This window comes from Tauraco erythrolophus, chromosome 24, assembly GCF_009769465.1.
Source record: "Tauraco erythrolophus isolate bTauEry1 chromosome 24, bTauEry1.pri, whole genome shotgun sequence".
NCBI classification, from domain to species: Eukaryota; Metazoa; Chordata; class Aves; order Musophagiformes; family Musophagidae; genus Tauraco; species Tauraco erythrolophus.
The window spans coordinates 8,283,700-8,303,866 of record NC_141488.1 but is presented as its reverse complement, the minus strand read 5'-3'; the positions used below and the strand labels follow the sequence as shown (position 1 = coordinate 8,303,866).

General features: G+C 57.5%; 1 protein-coding gene across 1 annotated transcript in view; it reads left to right on the top strand.

The window, feature by feature from the left end:
* EPHA10 (EPH receptor A10) overlaps positions 1-17,477 on the top strand; it is a 35,707-nt gene extending 18,230 nt beyond the window's left edge. Inside the window, exons 5-17 of the mRNA XM_086625931.1 lie at positions 277-618; positions 5,983-6,107; positions 8,370-8,532; positions 9,850-9,958; positions 10,197-10,252; positions 11,378-11,503; positions 13,086-13,271; positions 14,011-14,072; positions 14,193-14,396; positions 16,063-16,212; positions 16,407-16,600; positions 16,699-16,863; positions 17,363-17,477. Coding sequence (XP_086482057.1) covers positions 277-618; positions 5,983-6,107; positions 8,370-8,532; positions 9,850-9,958; positions 10,197-10,252; positions 11,378-11,503; positions 13,086-13,271; positions 14,011-14,072; positions 14,193-14,396; positions 16,063-16,212; positions 16,407-16,600; positions 16,699-16,863; positions 17,363-17,477 — 1,997 coding nt within the window. The remainder of the gene's footprint in view (positions 1-276; positions 619-5,982; positions 6,108-8,369; positions 8,533-9,849; positions 9,959-10,196; positions 10,253-11,377; positions 11,504-13,085; positions 13,272-14,010; positions 14,073-14,192; positions 14,397-16,062; positions 16,213-16,406; positions 16,601-16,698; positions 16,864-17,362) is intronic.
* The last annotated feature ends 2,690 nt before the right edge of the window (positions 17,478-20,167 follow it).

Genomic DNA, 20,167 nt, shown 5'->3' with positions numbered 1-20,167 from the left:
ACAGATTTTAATTAAATGGCCTCTAGTTAATTGGATTGGACCTCAGCTGCTCCAGTGATGGATGCCGTGGAGCTGCCCGCACAGCAATGGCAAACCCTCCTGCTTTGCCTGAGAACGAGCGTGGCTGGGCGGTGGCAGCCAGCGGTGGGGCTCCTGGTGACAACTGGCAGTGGGGCTCCCAGCTGTGGGGCGGCTGAACCTGGGCTGGTGTGGTGCAAGTGGCACAGGGAGGTGCCAAGCCACGGTGCCCATGCACAGACACTCTTCTGCTTCCAGGTCCACCCTCCGCGCCGAGGAACCTGGTGTACAGCCTGCGGCAGTCGTCGCTGGTGCTGGAGTGGAGCGCGCCCGCCGACGCGGGCGGCCGGAGCGACCTGACCTACAGCCTGTGGTGCGGCCGGTGCCCGGCGGTTCCGCGGGGCCGCTGCGAGCAGTGCGGCAGCGGCGTGGGCTTCGTGCCGCAGCAGACGGGGCTCGTGGAGCGAACCGTCACCCTGGTGAACCTGCTGCCCCACGTCAACTACACCATCCGCGTGGCGGCTGTCAACGGCGTCTCGGGCGTCAGCCCGCTGTCCGGGCAGCAGTACGCCGAGGTGAACGTTTCCACCGGCCTCGCAGGTACGGCCGCTGAGTAACGCGGGCGAGCGGTGCCTTGCCCCGGGGCACCGAGGTGACAGTTGTCTGCGCCATCTTACTCGCGTGTCACCTCTGGGGCGGACGGGTTTGTTCCGTGGCCACGTCAGTGGCTCTGTTGCCGGGAGGATGCAGGATATGGAGGTGGCATGGGTGCCATCCATGGGCTCTGCCCACCTGACACAGTGGCAGTGCCCCAGTCCCTCTCGGTTTGCTCCGGTGGCACAGATGTGTTCAGCCACAGGACAGCACAGGCGGGAGGGCGGGTAGAGCCCAACCTGCGCCGCTCCCACGGGGGTTTTGGTGGTGCCATGGGGAGCTGAGGAGCCGCCTGTGCTGGAGGAGCCCATTGCCGCTGTCTCCCACGGCGTGGTGCTGGCTCACGGCCGGGCGGCAGCGAGTGTGGCGACAGCCTGGGCTCCAAAGGGACGAGTCTGCTCTGTGATCCAGCTGCGGTTGGAATTTCCAGATCACAAGAAAGTACCTTCAAAGAAGCGTTTTCAGCCCATTCGCAAAAAATCCTCCTTAAAATAGATAATTCAAATATTGACTATCCTTTGGGATCAAACCAATTGATTTCATCTCTCTTCTGTGCTGGTCTGTGCACAGTTTCTTACTCTAAGTGTCCCCTTCCACTTCGTGTTTCTCATTTCTGTTCCCTGAGGTGAGGGAACAGCATCCCACCTGCCGGTGTGCCCTGGCTGGAGGGGGCGATCCCTCCTCGCTTGTGAGCTGTGCCCAAGGAAAATCAGCTCTGGCTTGTCGTGCCCTTGTCTGTTCCTCTGTGGTTACGTCATTCATTCGCATGAAAGCCCTTTGCCACACCACGGTTAATGGAGACAGATGATCCCCACGTACCTCTTGGCAGGAATTGGCCGACAATTTCATCTGAAGAGATTAAACTTTGATCTCATTATAAATAATTTTCCCACCACTTGATCAAACGTTTTTGCATGTGTTTGTTGCTTTCTCTTCCCTCATATAATAATTTCTGTGAATCCGTTGGGTGGATGCTGTGGCACAGACCGCTCTTCAGTGGAGATGTCATTCCTCATTAGGATCTTTGCTGTTCAAGGATGGATTTCACTCTGGGATGATCTTCTGTCTCCTGAGCTCAGGCTATTCTCGCGCCAGCGTACAAGCAAGGGAGGAGTGAGCTCAACGAGCTTAACACGAGCCGTTCCTCCAGAGGCTCCCGGCCGGTGTCGGGCTGAGGGCAGCGGGGCTGGTGCTTGGGAGCTGCCGCCTGGCCCGGAGCTTCAGCTCTGTGCTGGGGACCAGAGGGCAGTGAGGGCAGCGAGTGCCCGTCCTCTGCAGGGAGTGAAGCAGCGAGTCCGTGACACCAGCCCGTGCCGCTGCCGTTCCTCTGTTTAATCCAGTTTTCCTCATGGATGAGTGAGAGTCTCAAGCCCTTACTCAACACTGCATGCTCCTGAAGGAACCGAAATGCACATGAAGAATGCGGCGTAATTAATCTTGTAATCTGCTCAAAATCACTGTCTCTTGTCGAGCTGTCAAGTCTCCGGATGCAGATGGTGGCTCAGAATTAGCTGAGCAGCTGAGGCGCAGGAAATTTCCTGAAACACTTAAATTTTGTGCTGCCGAAGGTGTCCCCTCCCGGGGCAGTGCCCGGCTGGAGCCACGCTGTCCACAGGTGCCCAGTTCTTCCCACTGTGGCACTATGGGCAAGGAGTGACAGTGATGATTAACCTGTGTCTTATCAGCAAAGAGAGGGAGGTGGTCACCCCCTGGGGAGGTGGCTTCTCAGCCTGGTTTTCCCGTAAAGCTCCTTTCTGAGGAGGGCTGTGCCGCTGCGAGGAGGCTGTGCACGGCGGGCACCTGTGCGGGCAGCGGTGCAGGCAGGGCGCGGAGCTGCGGCTGGCACAGACGGCGCGCGGAGCTGCTCTGCGGAGCCATCTTCCGCGAGCCCCGAGCCCTGGAGCCCCTCGTCGTGGGAGCCCGTCGCACAAGTGCTGAATGGGGCCAGAAATCAGGAGAAGGGGAGGCTTCAGGGGTGCCTAAAGCAGCGGTGGCTTCCTTGGCGGCTGCGATACGATGGTCTTGGAAGTCGTTTGCAGCAGCAGGGAGACTCTGGCTGCAGAAATGCAGCTTCAGAGGAAAAATTAAGCAAAGAAACAAAACCCTATTTAGCTGTCAGATCTCTGCTCCTCTAAACATAGCTCTGAGCGCGGCTTTCGCGCTGCCCTTCCCCTTCGGCAGTCACCAGAGGGAATTAGCAGTTGTTCATTGTATTTGCGGGGGAAAAGAAAAGATGCTATTTAGTCTGCAGGAGGCAAAATTAATACTGTGTTTTTTCTAATCTGGCCCCAGCGTGGGACTAAATAAAAGTGTTTGAGGAGCGAGCGGAGCTGTTTACCTGCAGGAGCAGCGCTGCGTTAGCTGTGTAAATGCACACTCTGGGACCTTGTCATTTATATTCCCGGCAGGGACCGGCTCCTGTCTTAAAGGGCTTTTAAATCTGTTGCAGATTAATAATGCAGCCAGTGCCGAAATGCGTTCTCCGTTCTGAGACTGTGGAGAAGTGGTTTGTGCAGAATTACGTTCCGAAGGAGACTTCTCTGCGCGTGCCCCAGCCAGGAGGGGTGGTGGGCGCAGGGTGAGCCAGCCCCAGGCGAGGCTGGGCGCTCGGGTCTCTGCCCTCCACGCAGCAGCAACCAGAGCTGGAAGAGCTGCGCAGTAGTGGCGAGGCTGCGTCTCTGGTTTGGAAAGCACCTTGGGGCAGGAGTTGCCCGGGACAGTGCCCAGTGTGTTTTCTGTGTCGGGGTGTTACTGGTGACAGAGGGGTTGGCTGGCTCTGCCCAGCACCAGCTACGTGTGCTGGGGGGCAGCAGAGGTGTTTGGGGGCGATGGCAACTTCTGTCCATCCGCTTGCCGCTCTCCCAGTGCAGGGAGCAGCAGACCACGCGTGGACGGGCCGCGGTGCGCTCGGCGCTGCCGCTCGGCTGCCCCGGCTCTCAGGGGTGTGGGGAGCGCGTTCCTGGGGCCGGGCACAGAGGGGCTCTTCCTGCTGCACCCGTGGTTCAGCTCCATCCGTGAGTGCCCGCGGTCGTCCCTCTCTGAGGGTTCCCTGGGGGTTTTGGGTGCGGGGGGTTGTTCAGTGGAGGACTCGGTGCCCACACCTGGGTTTATGCCTTTTTTACTGGTGCACTGGTTAATTAAGAGGAGCAAACCCACGTACGACAGAATGGAGTATAAAATCAGGCAGAGTGGTGAATAATTTAATGTTTACTTTTTCAGAATAGAGGCGATGTTAGGGGAGCTTAAAATATTGATGGGAAACACATTTTTTTCACAGTGTGAAATGCTTTATAGTCCGTGTGATTTTTCTTTAATCCCTTTTAAACATGTTTGAGGCCAGTGCCTGCTTTTCTGGCATGTACCGTGGGTTCTGCTCTACAGCCCATCACGAAGTAAGTGTGGTTTTTCCTGATGACTTTAACAGTCAGGACCAGTTGTTCAGGTTTCTTCAGTCTGTTTGCAAGATTCAGAGATACAGGAGGGCATCTGTGTGATGTTTTATTGATGGGGATCATATAAAACAGCAAGTAGTGCTTAACTTGGTTTACAGGAGCAAAGCCCAAGCTGAGCGTCGGGCCAGCCTCAGCCGCCCGCATCACTCGTCGTTCTGTAAAACACGCAGCGACGTGTGCTCGTGCAGAGGCCGAAGGCTTGTGGTGGGGATCACCCCGCTGTCCCAGCGACGAGAGCTGCGAGCACGCCTGTGCGTGCTTTTCTTTGTGCATGTGGGTCAGCGTGTGTCTGCCAGACTGATGAAGGAAGTTAAGGATTTTTTATTTTTTATTTTTTAAATCTTGTTGAAACATTTCTTACATGTGAAAACCGTTCTCACCGCTCCTCCCCAACAGCAAATGACATTTTGCAGCTGGTGCTAGCCTGAGCCTGGCTCTGAAGAAGTGGAAATAAGGAGCAGTTTGCAGGGTTTGGAGCAAAAGTGTGCCCGACTGGTGCGGATTTGGTCAGACTCTTTAGTGGTGTTTGAAGTGCCACAAGAAGGCACAGGGTTCCTGCTGGTGCTGGTGGCGTTGGAGGTCCCTGGCAGAGGAGGGGAACCTTTGCCGCACACGGGTGCTGCTGGCACCGGCCGTTTCCCGCGCGCTGTCGTACAGACCGGCGTGGGGAGGATGGCAGCACCGCGGCATTGCCGCGCCGGGGGAGGCGCAGACTTCCCTCGTGCCAGAAACGTTGGCAAAAAATGCCAGAGGTCCAAAAGCTGTGGAGTGTTTGGCAGTCTGCCGTGGGCAGGAGAGGTTCGCTCCGTGGGCAATCTCTGTGGTCCTGCCCTTCGTCTGGGTCCCCGGGAAGGAGGCAGACCTTGGCACGTGTCTGTGCCGCGGGGCTCACGGTGCCGCCGTGTCCCACTGCCTGGCGGGAGCGTTAATGATGTTTCTGCCGTGCTGCGGGGTGGGCTTCTCCCTTCCTTAAGGGTTCAGTATCCCCTTAACGGTCAGTTCTGGGCTCGGTGTATTTGCTCCGATTACTTTTAGAAGCGCAGAATGACGCGCGGCCGGATTGCGGAGCAGGGAGCCGGGGGCGGGGAGCGCGCAGGAGCACGGGGGCTCCCGGCTGCCCGTCGGGTCCTCTCGGTCTTTGAGCAAAAGCCGAAGGGACTTGGAATCAAGGAGCAGATCATCATGAATAAAACATCAGGAGGACTTTTTTCTTCAGCAAAGATTAATGAGCTAAGTAATAAATACAGAATTTCACAGATACTTAAGTTTACTTTCCAGAGACTTGTTCCTCTCCACGGGAGTCTCTGTGGGCTCCAGCAAACCTCTGGGTTTGATGGAGAAGTGGGACAAGCTCCCAACAGCCGATTTCCCAGAGCAGCTTTTGCTGTGCCCGCTGCAGGGCCACTGCTGTGAGCGGGTGAATCGGTCGCTGCAGCCCCTTCGCCGCGGTGCGCTCTGGCCCGGGTGCTTACCGATACCCGCAGAAGCACGGCACTCTTCAGCTGTTTGAATTGCTAAAAGTTTTCGCTCTGACATCACAGGGCAGAGGCAGAAATGGAGTAACCACAACTGAACACACTCGTGCTGGCGTGGGACTCGCAGCCAAGATGAAAATGAGGATAGGGATAAAATTCCTTGTAACGGGTGATCTGGTTGCACTTGCTCGGCGGTTCGGACCCAGAGCAGCCAAAGCGCGGCAGCACACGGTGTCGCTGGCCGTCCCGGGGCTCTGCTCCGGGCTGCGCTGGGCAGCTGCTGGGGGTTTGGGTGCTGCTGGTACGGGGACGGTGTGGAGCACGGGGGGTGCTGCTGTCGGCAGCACCGCACTCACCTGCTGCTCTCCTCTCTGCGTTTTCAGCGCCGACTCCTGTCACCGACATCCGCACGGATAAAGTGGAGCAGAAGAGCGTCTCCTTGTCGTGGCACGAGCCGGGCTTCCCGCCTGCCAACGGCACCGAGTACGAGGTCAAGTACTACGAGAAGGTAGGCTCTGGCTCTGGGTCTGGCTCCGGCTCTCGGTCGTGCCCCGGCCAGCTCCTGCGTCCTTCCCTCGCCCGCCCCGTCTGCCCCTCAGGAGCGCGGTGCCGGGGGTGCCGTGTGTGCCACCGCTCCCGGTCATAAGCAGCCACCCGCCGCGTGAAGGTTGAGTGGTGGGAAAGGGAGGGAGTGCGTGTCCGTGATGGTGCTGTTGGGGAGATTTTACGGGCACCTGGAAGTAGAGATGTGCTTCGACTGGGGCCGATAAGGACTTTTTCTCTCCAACAGCGTTACGCAATCTGCTTGTGCAAGTTGGAGGAAGTTTGGATTATTTGTAGAGTGCATGTTAATTAGTGTTGTTTTCTCCCATCTGTGCAGCAAGACTTCATCCAGTTCTGATGCTGACATCTCCCTGGGAGAAAGAGTAAAGCTAATAATTTTCATTCATTCTTTTTGGGTTTTTTTATGCATTGGATGGCTTTTTTCAGGGACATTAGAAATCTGAGGTTTGGGTGCTTGCCATTAGCCTGCTAGGCAGGGACTGCTAAACCACGCTGGGTTTGTAACTCTTTGAGGTGACACCTGTATTCATAGCCTGCTCTCTGGGAAAGTGTTGGACCATGTGGTCTTCACTGGTTTAGGACCGAGTGCCACCAAAGCCCTGACTCTGGGCTGTGAGTGATCTTCCACGCAGGAGGGGACACAAGCAAACGTTTTTCTGACAGTCTCTTAATTTGAAAAGTAGCTGTTTTTTGACAGATGTGGTTGGTTGAGAATTTTAGAAGAAGTATCGGTGGGCAGAGAGCAGGGACAATGCTCTAGATCAAAATAAATGCAGTTTATGACACAGTTCCGCAAATTACCTTATCTGCATGTGCTCAGGCTCGTTACGAAACTGATTACATGTCAAGCAAAGTGTGCAGGTGACACGATGGCATTCTGTATTTAGAAACAAGCTACCTTGAAGCTGATTCATATTAATGTGATTTTCAGCATCTGATAGATTTGAAAGGAGGAATCTGTGGGTGAGGGCAAATGCTGAAGCCCGAGATGGTAATTCCAGTGCAAATGGGCTGCAGCAGCTAGATCCTCAGGGTATGTGAAATGAGGAAATGTCCTGCTTGGGCAGGGAATTCAAACTGTAGTTTAGCAATTATTCACTGAAATTAGGCTCTTGATGCTGTCATGAAAATCAACTTAGTTCCTAATCTTTGCTTTTAAAGCCAGACTAACAATGGAGATTCAAGGGGAAAAGTGTATCAAATGGAAAATACGTTTCGCAGCGACGTCCTGGCCCTGGAGCGGCACGATGGATGGCTGCTGCCTGCGGCTGTGCGGGATCGTGGGGCTGGGGTGCTCCGCGGGGCTGGACCCGGCGTGATGAGGGTGCAGCATGGGCACATGGGATCCAGGAGAGGCCAATGCTGAGGCCACGGGAACATGACCTGGCCCCACTCCTGGTGGCCTCAGATAACCCCAGTCCGGGACCGTGGCAGCACCAGCCTCATCTCCTTGCCAGGAAGCGTGTTTGGAAGGACCCGACACGACTGAGAAAATGATGTCTGGCGGCTGTGCAGAAGCACGAGAAGTTTTGCAGGAGCGGGCAGGAGGGTGGGCTGGGTTTGCTCTGCAGACTGCAGAGGCAGAGCACGGGGATGCGCTGCTCTGGCACACGAGAGCAGCGCGGGTCATCCAGTGGCACCGGCCGGGCAGAGCCCACCCTGCCGGGCAGAGCCCACCCCGCCGTCACACCGCCGGCAGCAGCCGCGGGACGGGGGCTGCCCATCGCGCTCTCCCGTAGCTGAAGCAGAGGGCTCTGTAGGTCGATGGGCGAGTGAGCAAAATCCCAGGGACCAGGAGTGTTGGCACACACACCCGCCAGCTCTGGTTACTCGGTGTGTGCTGATACTCGTGTATTTACTCCCCGGGCTCGAGCAGCCGAAGCCGAGCGGGAAGGGGTGGGACGGTGCCAGCGGGGCAGGCGGCAGGAAAGGAGCTGTGTGGGGTGGCACAGCTGCTGCCCACCACCCCGTCCTCCGCCTGTCTCCACAGCGTGTCATCTGGCTCCGTCTGCCGTTTCATGTGACCTTTCCATGTAATTTCTATTAATGAGACATCTCGTAAATGTATTCTTTCTGTTGAAGGTTTTGTGTTCAGATAGACCATCCTGACGGGACCCGGAGGCAGGCGCAGATCCAGCTGTGCCATGCCTGCTCCGTGGCGCAGCTGCCAGTCCAGCCAGATCTCCACTGTCTCATTATTTCACAGGATCAGAGAGATCAAAGTTACTCGACTGTGAAAACCACATCAACGGCCGTGACGGTCAATAACCTGAAGCCTGGCACCCTCTATATTTTCCAAATCCGGACATCTTCCTCGGCTGATTACGGAAACTACAGCCCCAGTATTGAAGTGGAGACGCTGGCAGAGCGTAAGTGTTGGCAGAGCGTGTCACCTCCTGCACGCCCACCTGCAGACGTGCAGCTCTTTGAGCTGCGTCATGGGGACGCTGCTGCTCGCTCCTCCTGCCCTGGGTGCTCTTGGTTTTGTGGAGCAGCGTCTCTTCCTCTGGCTCTCCCACTCTGGGTCTGAGAGCAGGTACTTCCCAGGACTTGCTTTTAATTGCATTTTCCTATTTGATCTTAACAAGGTTGGTGCTGCTGGCCGGCTTGTCCTGGAGGTGTCTGTCCTCATTCTTCTCAGTGAGGGCAGCCAGTCCCTGGCTCCTCGCTGGTGTAGGGGCCAGGGACAGAGTCTCTGCTCTTTGGCCGAGATTGCCCAAGAAAGTGCTCAGCGGGGTGACTGGGGCTGGTTTTGCCTTGACGTGATGTTGGCGCTGGAAGAGATCTCACCAGGTCCCTTTTCGTGGGGCCACCAAGCAGATGCTGGAAGGCAGCGAGTGTTGGTCCTTGCTGGCGTAGCTGCCGAGGGCACGATCCTGCATGATCCTGTGCAGCTGCAGGGACCTTGGATGCGTCCCCCGGATAGGGGATGGCTGCTTACCCCTGCTGCCAGCCCGGCCCAGGAGACACGTGGCTTGTTAACTGCTCGGTTCAGTGAGGGCAGCCCCCATCAGTGCTGTTTGCCGGGGCTTTTCCTTTTCCCAGTTTCCCTTCATAGCTGCAGTCCAGAAGCATCTTATTTCCCTGACTAGACGAGGGCTCGGGGAGGTGGGGGGGCTTCAGCGTAACAACCCACCCTGGCTGGAAACGGAGGCCCCGAGCCGGCTGGCTCAGTGCGACTCGCAGATGGTGTTTAACAGGGCTTTAAATTGCATCCATTTGCCACACAAGATATTTTCAGAATGAATTGAAGCCAATAAAAATTTTATATAGAATGTAGCTTTCTAATACCCCTGTTAGCAAAAGCAGGAAGGGAAGGGATTAATGTGATGAAGGAAAACTCTTTGTAAGCCATAAATTTTAATATGTCCCTCCGATAAACAGGGACCTTCCTCAGCGCTGATTAACAAACCCAGGAGCCCGGTGTGGCAGCGCTGGGGCTGCTCCGTCTGTGCCCGCGGTGCTGCCCTGCACGGTGGTCTGGCTGCACCAGCTCGAGCTTTTATAACTGAACCAGAACACGAATTGCCATGAGGATGGCAAGAAGTAGCCCGGTGCTGCGGGTCAGTTGTCCCACAGCCTGGCTGGAGGATGCCAGCCAGCTCCGGGAAGAGCAGCCGGGGTTGCCTCGTGCCTTGGGCTTGTCCCAGGGCGCGTTGTCGACCAGCTCCGCTTCCCTCCCGCAGTGACGGTGGCCTCCAGCGAGCAGAACCCCGTCCTTGTCATCGCGGTGGTGGCCATCGCGGGGCTGACAGTGCTGGTGTCTGTGGTGATCGGCGTGATGGTCTGGAGGAGGTGAGCGGGGCCGGGGCTGAGCCGGGCACGGGCCGAGGAGCTGTGGGATGGGGGCAGGGGAGGAGGGCTGCGGCAGAGCCCGCAGCGGGGGCTGTCGGGAGCACGGGCAGCACTGGCTCACAGCGTGGGCGCTGGGAGGAACTGCTGGCTCCTCGTGCCACGGGCTGGGCTCTGCTCCGGTGCGCTGCGGTGGGAGGCTGCTGCCCGGGCAACAGTGTGCGCCGCGTTCTCGTTGCAGGCAGTGTGGGTACAGCAAAGCCAGCCAGGACGGCGACGAGGAGCTGTACTTCCACTGTAAGTGACGCCTGGCCACGCGCTGATGGGGCTGCCTGGGGACGCCCGTGGTCGTTGCCATTAGTAACCCAGCGCCCGACAGAGCATCCTTGCCTTTGACGTGTTGTCATCCTGCGTTATCCCGGAGCGGGGGCTCGGCGCAGTGAGGCTCTGGGATGGCAGTTTGACAGCTCCATACTCCAGTGTCTGTCCTCCTGCACACAGGTCACTGCCGTGCCGACGGACGGGGGGATGCTTTCAGCTTTCCACAGGGTGTACGGATTATTCCGTCAGCTTTTCACAAACATCTACATGAGGATACAGCTTTGTTTTCTGGGGCTACTCTTGATTATTGAGCAGCAATAATTTTACAGACAACAGTTGTCAAAGGAAATTCAGATGTCAGGATTGATGAGTTTATTGGATTCCTGGCATGTGCCCGTGAAGCGCACACATGCTCCTCTGCTTCCGGGAGCATTTCGGAAACAGCAGAGCCCACGTGCTGCTGGGATGCGGCTCAGCCCTTTCACCTGGCTTGGAAGAGCCTCGTGCTGCTGTTTGTTTCCAGGAAATGTGAATTAGGGCTTCGAGGAAGCCCCAGCGAGCGGGTGGCTGTTTCCCTCCGGAGCTTTGCGAGGGCTCCCGTAAGCGGGTCGGCCTCGTTCCGTGCGGCTCTCCCGGACATGCTCCCCAGCAGGGTCGCTCGCTGTGCAGCAGATGGTAGCTGCTGGTGGGAGGGACTTTGCTGCCGGTGCTGCTAATCAAGGGGACCTGGAACATGGCTGTTGTTCGTTATTATCATTGTCTTTCCCAGAGCTCTTGACTGGAGATGATTCGGGTACTGGAGGCTTAGCGCTGTGGGTGGGCTCAGCCCGGGAGGGAGCTGCGCCGGAGTGAAGGAGCTGCTCCCCTTTAACCCGGGGGTTGTGGCAGTGGAGCAGAGTGATTTGGTTCGTTTTATCCCACAAGAAATTTCCGGGCACACTGAAAGCCGAGTCTTTTCCTTTGCTTATAGAAAGGTGGCAGGTTAGTCCTGCCAGCAGACCTGGAGGTGGATAACCTGCCGGAGCGTGTCCTGGGACAGGAGACAGGAGCTCTGCGGGGCCCTTCTCACGCGCCCTCTGTGCATTTCCTGCTTTCCTGCAGTTAAAATACCGACCAGGAGGACGTACATCGACCCTGACACTTGCGAAGACCCCATGCAGGCCGTGCACCTCTTTGCCAAAGAGCTGGATAACGCTAGTATTAAAATTGAGAGGATCATTGGGACAGGCAAGTTCCTTCTCGTGGGTGCCGTGGGGCGGTGGCGGTGCCATGGGGTGGTGGTGGTGCCATGGGTGGTGGCGGTGCTGTGTGCTGTGCATGTCCCCCGTCCCGCTCCGCTCTCGCCCTGGCACATGGGGCCGCGGTGGTGCTGTGCCGCTGCTGCTGCGGTCCTGCCCAACCCACCGTGCCATGGGCGCGTGCCGGCTCTGCCGCCACTGCCCGTGGGCTCTGCCCACCTGGACGGTGTCTCCCACGTGCTGCAGACCTTTGTTCTTGTCTCGGAGGGATACGAGCTCGCAGCGGGGAGGTGGGAATGGGGCTGGTGAGTGTTTTGTTCGGGATCTCGATTTTGCATTCCCGTTTGTTTTTCTGAGGCACTGAGTACAGCCAGCAGAGTGACGCGCGGACCAGAAAGCATCAGCAATTATCTGCATCTGGGCAGTTTGACAGCAGCGTGAAAACTATTTATAAATATGTGAACTTAATGATTTATTGATTTTCATCAACTTCACTGCCTAAAACTTAAAAGCAAATTAAAATCCCCTCACTGGGCCCTAGAGCCTTAATCACTAATGTGTGCCAGAACGTGGGAAACATGATTATTCTTTGTCATTTCTTTTCCTAAAGATAAATTCAGCTGCAGAAAAAGAAGAGGTGGAGGAAGGGAAGAGGGAAGGGCTTGCCCACCCGCTTAAAGGACGGTGTTGAAGGCAAGAGGACACTGAGGAGAAGAGGAGGTTTTCTTTGTAGCTGCTGAGTGGAGCAGCTGAGACTAATCCCACATACCTGTCAGAAGCAAATTGGTGTTGGAAAAAAAATCCAGAAAAATTAGTCAGCAATACGTTTAAATATGAGGAATTTGGGAGGGCATTTGTCTTACTGCTGACCGAACAAGTACCTGGCTTTCAAATCAATAAAGCTTTTCATAGCTTCACGTTTTTTGCTGTAGAGCCAATATTGGCCTTTTGTGTTCTGCATTTGGTAGCTCCTGCTGCCGAGCGCGTGGCTGTGCCGCGCGGGATGCTGTGCCTCCGACTGCGGGAGCCATCCTGCCCTGCGAGCGCTGTCCCGCGGGACGCGGCCCCTGCACGCGCTGAGTGGGGCAGCGGGACGGGACAGGCACCGGCAGCGTGAACCCCCCAGCCGGGGTCAATCTGCTTTTCATGAGAAAAAATGCAACATGCCCTTGAGCAGAGCGTGGAGAGAGAGAGGGAGAACGGCTTGGAGGTGTAGGAAGGGGAAGAAGAAACTCCGCTGTGGTATCACATGCCTTTAGTGTCACACGCCGGTGCCAAACTCGCCTGAAGAGCCGTGTGTGTGCTCAGCAAAGGTGGGGGAAGGTGGTGGAACAAACTCTGCGGGGGAGCTTGCAGCCGCGCGGGGCTGCGTGTGTTTCTGAGTCCAGGGGTTGGCAAAGCCTCGGGGTAACGATGGGAAAACCTCGCGTGTCTGCACGGCGAGACACATCTCGTGCTGCAGGAATGTGCTTCGTGGTCCCAAAGCAAAGCACATACCCCCTCGAGGGAAGCGGTGAGGGTCGTCCCGCCGTGGCCGTGGACGCTGTTTAACTCGCCCCTCTGCCGCGCAGGAGAGTTCGGGGAAGTCTGCCGGGGGTACCTGAAGCTGCCCAGCAAGCGGGAGCTGCCGGTCGCCATCCAGACGCTGCGGGCCGCGTGCTCGGAGAAGCAGCGGCGCTCCTTCCTGGCGGAGGCGTGCACCATGGGCCAGTTCGACCACTCCAACATCATCCGGCTGGAGGGGGTCATCACCAGAGGTGAGGGGGGGCAGTGCCATGCGGGCAGCCCGAGCTGGGCACAGCAGAGGAAGGCTGCTGTGCCCGTGATGTGCTTCCGCTGCCGCTTCGGAGCGATGACCAGCTGCTGGAGGTGCCATACTGTCGCTCTCTGGAAATCGGGTGTTTCCTCATGTATTAGCTGTTTAGCATTCTGGTGATTAATAAAATGCTTACAGCGAGATTAATAAATCCGGGTAGCAGGACTGGCTTAGCAGCAAAACTGTGCACTCTTCATAAAAGCAAATTGAAGTGAGGTTCTGTCAGGAAAACAGATGACTGTGGCTGCTCCCAGCTCTCGTGGGAGTGTGTGCGCTGAGCTACTCTGCGGATGCTGTAGTTAAATGGATATTCATGTAAATGCAAAGAAACGAGCACGTGTGCTGGTTTTGACTAGCCTTTTTGTTAGCTGAGGAAGTATTTCTGCCCCGAGTCTTGGGCTGAGCTGCTGTTTCTGCCTTCGCTGAGTAGTGCTGTCCTCCTTTGTGATGTGGTTCAGTGTCCTGATAAAAGGAGCATCTGATATGGGGATCCTGCGTGTTCCCAGCTGGGAACCACAGGAAAGCCTCGGACCCACTGCTCATGGCAAACTGCCCGAGATACAGTCCTTGTCTCCCTCGATACCGGGCACTGCAGCACCTGGATTTCTGACCCCCACAGCGTTAGAACTGCCCGCAGCAGCAGGCAGGACTCACGCAGTGCTCCTCGTCTGTCTGTGCAGGGAGTACCATGATGATCGTGATGGAGTACATGGGGAATGGCGTGCTGGACTCTTTCCTCAGGGTGAGTGCTGTGGGAGCCAGTAGTGACTGCTGGGGTCTGCCACCTGCTCAGGCTCTGCTGGCAGTGCCCCCTTGAACTGGACATTACTCACCTTTGGCTTTCTCTCCTCTGTTTTTACAGAAGCACGAGGGACAGTTCACAGCCACCCAACTTGTTTGCATGCTGCAGGGGATTGCCTCTGGCATGAAGTACCTGGCAGAGATGGGTTACGTGCATAAGAGCCTTGCTGCCCACAAAGTCCTTGTGAACAGCAGCCTGGCTTGCAAAATAACTGGTTTCAGACGGCCACAAGAAGATAAGATGGAGACCATCTTCTCCACCATGGTAAGCTGCGTTTCCAGATTCTATTGTCACATTCCCCGAAACCAAAATGCTGATGGAACGGCCACAAACCCTCCACAGAGGTGCATCTCCCTGGCTGCAAGGCAGGGCATGACCAGGAATGCTTGGAGAGGGGCCCGGCATCCCTGGAGAGGTGTGCAGCCTACTCTGAATGCCAACTATGGATCAAGTGCAAAGTCAGCCAGCTTCCACAGGTGGAATCCTAGCAATCCTACCCAGAAGCAGTATTTCTGCTAGGTTCCCGTTTCCTTCCTCGTGTACGAATGCAGACTCTGCACCTTAGAAGTTTTTCTCACTAGAAATCAAATGTGTTTAGCCAGGAGCTGCACAGCAGCCGTCCGGCACCGTTCTTCCTCTGGCTGCGTGTCTGGGCAGACTGGCAGAGGGGCCGCGGGTGGCTGCAGGCGGCTCTGGCAGCCTCAGGGTTCCTTCTGTCTGTTTTATCACTTGCAATGAAATTCATGGGTTTCAATTAAGAATTTAAGTCCTGCTTGTTTCACACTCATGCCTCGTCAGCTCTGCTAGCCAGTGCGTCTCCTGAGTGCCTACACGCGCTTGGAGGAGCTGCGGGAGCCCCTGGGTGCAGAGCTGGGGCTGCCCCTGCCCACGGGTGGGCAGCACCCCATGGGCCCCGAGCCCGCAGCCCCTCGCCGAGCGGCTCTTTCTCCCTCCCCACTTCTTCCCCATGCCGTGTCGACGCGTGTCGCTGCAGAGCAGTAAGATGTATTTCACTGGTGCCAGCCGGGGCTGCGGGCACACCGCATTAACGGAGCGTTAATATTTTAAAGAGCATTGATTTCCCAGTCCAGTGAGCACTTACTGTTTGCAGGGAGCACTGGGGAGGCAGCGGCTGCTGTGCGCTGCCCGCAGGGACCCGACCCACTGCCCGTGTCCCAGCGTGGGGTACAGGTGTCCCGGGGGAAGCGCCTGTTTGCCGGGCTCAGCCCGCGCTCTGCCGCGAGCTGCGGTTGCCTGCCAGCCGTGAGCAGGCTGGTGGCCCTGGCAAAGCGTGACCCCCAGCGAGCGCGTCGCACAGAGCTGTAGCTCGGCCGTGGCTGCCGTGCCGCAGAGCTCTCAAGCAGAGCTGCCCCGGTGCTGGCGTGCCGCCGGGTACAGAGCAGGGTCCCCCGAGGGTGGGGACCCAGTGGGAGCCCTGGCTGCTCCCCCCGCGGGGCAGTGGGGCTGTGGTGTTGGGCTCAAGGTCTGCCCGCTGTTGATTACAATTAGCTGCGGTGTCTGTCACCTGCATCCCCTGGTGCCTCTGGAGGGCTCTGCAGATGCCAAGGTGGGGATTGCTAATTACAGGAGAGCAAGCCAGGGTGGAGGGACTGTGTGTTTGCGCTGCTCTGAACCGGTTTGCTTTAAATATTAATGTACAAAATGCCATCAGCTCTTCCCAGAGACATTCTCCTCTCCCATTAATATTTGAGGACTCACGTTCCCGTGTAGCATACGGTCGCATGGCCGTTTTAAAACAAATTGAGGCAAAGGGTTTCTCTTAGTCCTAACCCTGCGTGTGGCATGTGGGCTTGGTCGGGGTCTGCCGTGTGATGCCAGGCAGGGCACAACAAACGGCTGCCCGGGAAGCGCGTGCATCGGCTGCGTCCTGCTGCGTGAGCGTGTCATGTCTCTCCTCCTGCCCATCCAGAATGGGAAGAGCCTGGTGCTGTGGTCAGCCCCCGAAGCCATCCAGTATCACCACTTCAGTCCCGCCAGCGACGTGTGGAGCTTCGGCATCGTCATGTGGGAAGTCATGTCCTACGGCGAGAGGCCCTACTGGGACATGTCCAACCAGGACGTGAGTCCCCAACGGCCGCGCGGTAGATGCCAATGTTGCCATTTCTAATGGCGTGCAGGTGGCCCCGTGGTGCAGGAGGAGCCGCCACTGCTCCCCCGTCGGGGTGCGAGGAGGGGGGTTTGCCCCAGGGGTGTGCCTGTGATCTGCATCACGCTGCCTGACCCCATTCCCCATACCCTCCTCTGCTGCTGCAGGTGATGAAGGCGGTGGAGGACGGGTTCCGCCTGCCCGCCCCGCTGAACTGCCAGCTGCCCCTCCACCAGCTCATGCTCGACTGCTGGCAGAAGGACCGCAGCCAGAGACCAAAGTTCTCGTACATCCACAACATCCTGAGCAAGATGGTGCAGGGTCCGGCATCGCCGGCATGCCCCAGCTCCACGTGCACCAGGTGATTGCTCTCCCTCCGGCTGTTCTGCTTCGCCTGCTGGTTCCCAGCTCCGGCGTGCCGTGCCCCGCTCCCTCCTCACCTCCCTGTTCTGTTGGCAGGTCCCATGGCACATCCATCCCCCTCACCCAGCGTACCTTCTCAGCCTTCCCGTCGTTCAGCTCTGTGGGCGAGTGGCTGGAAGCGATAGAAATGGGCAGGTACAAAGACAACTTCACCGCTGCAGGCTACTGCTACCTGGAATCGGTGGCCAGGATGACGGCCCAGTAAGTGAACTGGTTTCCTGGCTATGATCGCATGTTGGTGGGCGCAGCGCGAGCACGCTCTGCTTTGCAGTTACAATCAGGCATCACTAAACGAGAGGACACATGTTCCAAAACAGGTCTGTAAGAGCCCGCTGGCGTGGGCTGCGCTGTGCTGTGCAGCTCTGTTGCTGGTTTTTGAAGCTGAGATTCAAACGTGCAGTTTCTGGCAAGCGCAGCGTTACCTGTTCCTTCCAGAAAGCAGAGTCACATCTAACCGGTACGCAGGCGCACGGGGCAGCAGGGCCGGAGCGTCCCACGCCTGGCATGCCGCAGCCGTGCGGTGCCCCCGGATTCCCGGTCAGGGTCGGTGTTGCTTTGCCTGGGACAACAGGTTGGGGGTTTCTTACTCCAGCAGGTCCGCAGCAGCCTGACGGTCTGAAACCCGCGCTGCCCCGGGAGCGGTGGGTGTCGGGCACTTTAGGGCTCGTTTTCCATGGCTGACGCAGGGCTCGTTTTGCAGAGATGTCCTCAGCCTGGGGATCACGCTGGCGGAGCACCAGAAGACCATCCTGAGCGGGATCCAGACTCTCCGGGCGCAGGTGATCCAGATGCACGGCCGAGGTGTGCAGGTGTGAGCAGCCCCCGCAGAGGCGTAGAGCACTGACCCCGCGCTCCCGGGGCGGGGGCAGCGAGCCGGCCCCGAACTGGACCAAGTCTCTGAACCCATGTGGTTTCAGGTGGGACGTGGGAATCACTGGGCTGCTGCCAAACAAGTCATTCCATGTGGCGAGAGAGCAGGGCTTCCCGTCCGCCGTGCTGGGGAAGCCGAGGATCCCTGGGACGCATGCGGTGACACGCGGTGTGCTTGGGTGGACGTGGCTCTCTCTAGCACTGCTTTGTCAGATGAGTCGAACTGTGATGATGCCATTTCATATGGTAATTAGGTTAACAGGGTGGATGGACATTTGTGCACTGTCTTAATCCAGAGCTGACAGCATTTTCGTATCCAGCATCCTACTGGTGAAATCCATGGGTATTTTTTATACAAGCTGACATGTTCTAGCAGCCCCACAAGGAGCTTTTATTGCTTTTATTTTTAGAGACCGGAGCACAGCTCACACCCAGCGCTCAACTGCTGGAAGGTGACTTTACCCATCTGCTATGCTGAAGGAAACTGTTTCCCAGACACGTCCCTTCCACTCCAAGAGTTACTTCACTGAGTCTTGACACCACAGTTGGTGAAGAAAAACAAATATTCTCCACAGAATTTCAGAGCAAATGGTGCTGAATGTTTCTAAGGCTCTCTTGACAAGACAATTTCAGGGAAGAAATGAAAAGCTTTGATGAAGAGAGCCATAGTCAAGAGAGGGCGAGCAGTGGAGCCCTCGGGTTGCCCTGCTGATGCTCTCAGCCTTCGCTGCCTTTTGCGCAGGTCCTGCTCCCTCGTTTCACTGCTGGAGCCCAGCAGTGCAGGGGGAACTCACCGACCAGAGCGAAGCAGGCAGCACGCTGCCGCCCACGCGCAGCCTGAGCCGCGGGCAGGGACCTGCCGCCGTGCTGGGCTGGTCCTGAGGCATCTGTCCTTGCGTTAGCATCTCTTCCCTGCTTTTCATGCCTTGCAGTTTTTTGGGCACAGCATCCCACAGCTTGCCTTCGCTGGCTTTGTGGGCAGCTGTGGTGGGCTCCGCCTGCGGTGCCTAAGCTGCGGAGCGAAGCAGGCAGAGCGTCGCTGCTGCCCGCAGCCGTGGGCTGACGCCAGAGCCTGGGGCGCTGTCAGCCGAGCTGGAGCATCCCGCTCAAAGCGTCTGCTCTGCCTCGGAGCGGTGGATGGACGAGTGCTCTTCCCCCTCTAGGTCTGGAAGCTTTCGCAGGGGAAAACGTTTTGTGAACAACACTAATTCAACCCGCAGCAGTGGAAAGGAACCTCCCAATTCATCCAGAAATGGGATGAAAACTTGGGAACTGGTTTGGAGTCAGAGAGATGGCGAACATGGCTCTGCTTTGGGTGGATGCTGCCCATGTCTGCTCTGGCAGCGTGCCTTAGCCGCTGGAAGGGCCACCTTGGCTGCGATGAGTGCCCTTCTCCTCTGGCAGCCTGGCTGCCCTGGGCCTGCTTGGGAGCAGGAAAGGGAAGGGCTGCTGGAGTGTCCTGCTCTGCCGTGCCAGGTTGTCAATTTTCCACTGCAGGGTAATGGCTGGGGGGAGGTCTGTGCCCAAGGGCTGCGTGCCAGCATGCCCTGCAGCACCGCAGCCTCTGCAGCGGGGGGTGCCCTGGGTCCGGGTGTTTGAGGTGGTGCAGGGGCTGTGCCAAGGAGGACTGGTGCATCCGTGGGAGCCCTGAAATCCTGCCATGCAATCCAGGCGCATCCGCGCTTGATTTTGTTGCCGACGGCAGCGTGGTGCTGCCTGCCTGGCACGCTGGCAGCTCCCGCTGACGCACACCTGATCCCTGACAGAAGACATAAATAGCATCTGTTTAATAATACAAGTTTCCTTGAAGTTAGTTAATTAAATAGGTCTTTGCAGCCTTGTGCAGAGTTTTGTAGGCCTTTTATTATCATCTGTAAGTATTGCAAGTGAATTATTCATGATGAAAGGCAAAGATTTACAAAGGGAATGAATGCTGTGGGAGATGTTCCCAGTGCGGCTGGAAATCGGAGTCACATCCTCCTGTTATCCTGCTCTGAGGGGATGAGACTCCAGATGATGATGGAGCGAGGGGCCCCATGGCAGCGTGTGGTGGGGCAGGTACGGCACTGACCCTGCCCGGCCGTCCTCCTGCTCTCCCTCTCGTGCGTCAAGCGGAGCGGCACGGCCGTAGGTGCCGGTGGCTGTCCTGGCCCCGCTGGCCCTCGCAGGACACATTACTGTCGGGATCCAGCTTCTGCTTTGTAGAGCCTCAGTGGCGGTGGTCTCCTTTCCAGTGGCTCTCGGGCTGCTGTGGCTCAGCGGTGCGGCCGGGCAGGGGCCAGGGGCGCTCGGCACTGACAACATTTCACTTTTTCAGATATTCTAGTTTGATTGCATCAGAGATCAGAACACTGTGCCTCAACTTCACTGACCAGTGGTCTCAAGAACATGCCAGCTGATGCTGGTTTATCCATTTTCTGCCCATGCCAGCATTCCCAGGCAGTGCTGTGGTGAGCACCGCACTCGGGTCCGGCCACCCCAGTGGGGCCGCTGGTGGGGAGATGGACGCTTTCCCCCGGGGAGGCTTTGAGCTCCCAGTAGCAAACACGAAGGGGAGCGTGAGCCGGCACAGAGCAGCGTGTGCGGAGTGCGAGGCAGGTGCACTCTGCGGCACCCGGAGCTGCGTTGGGCAGCG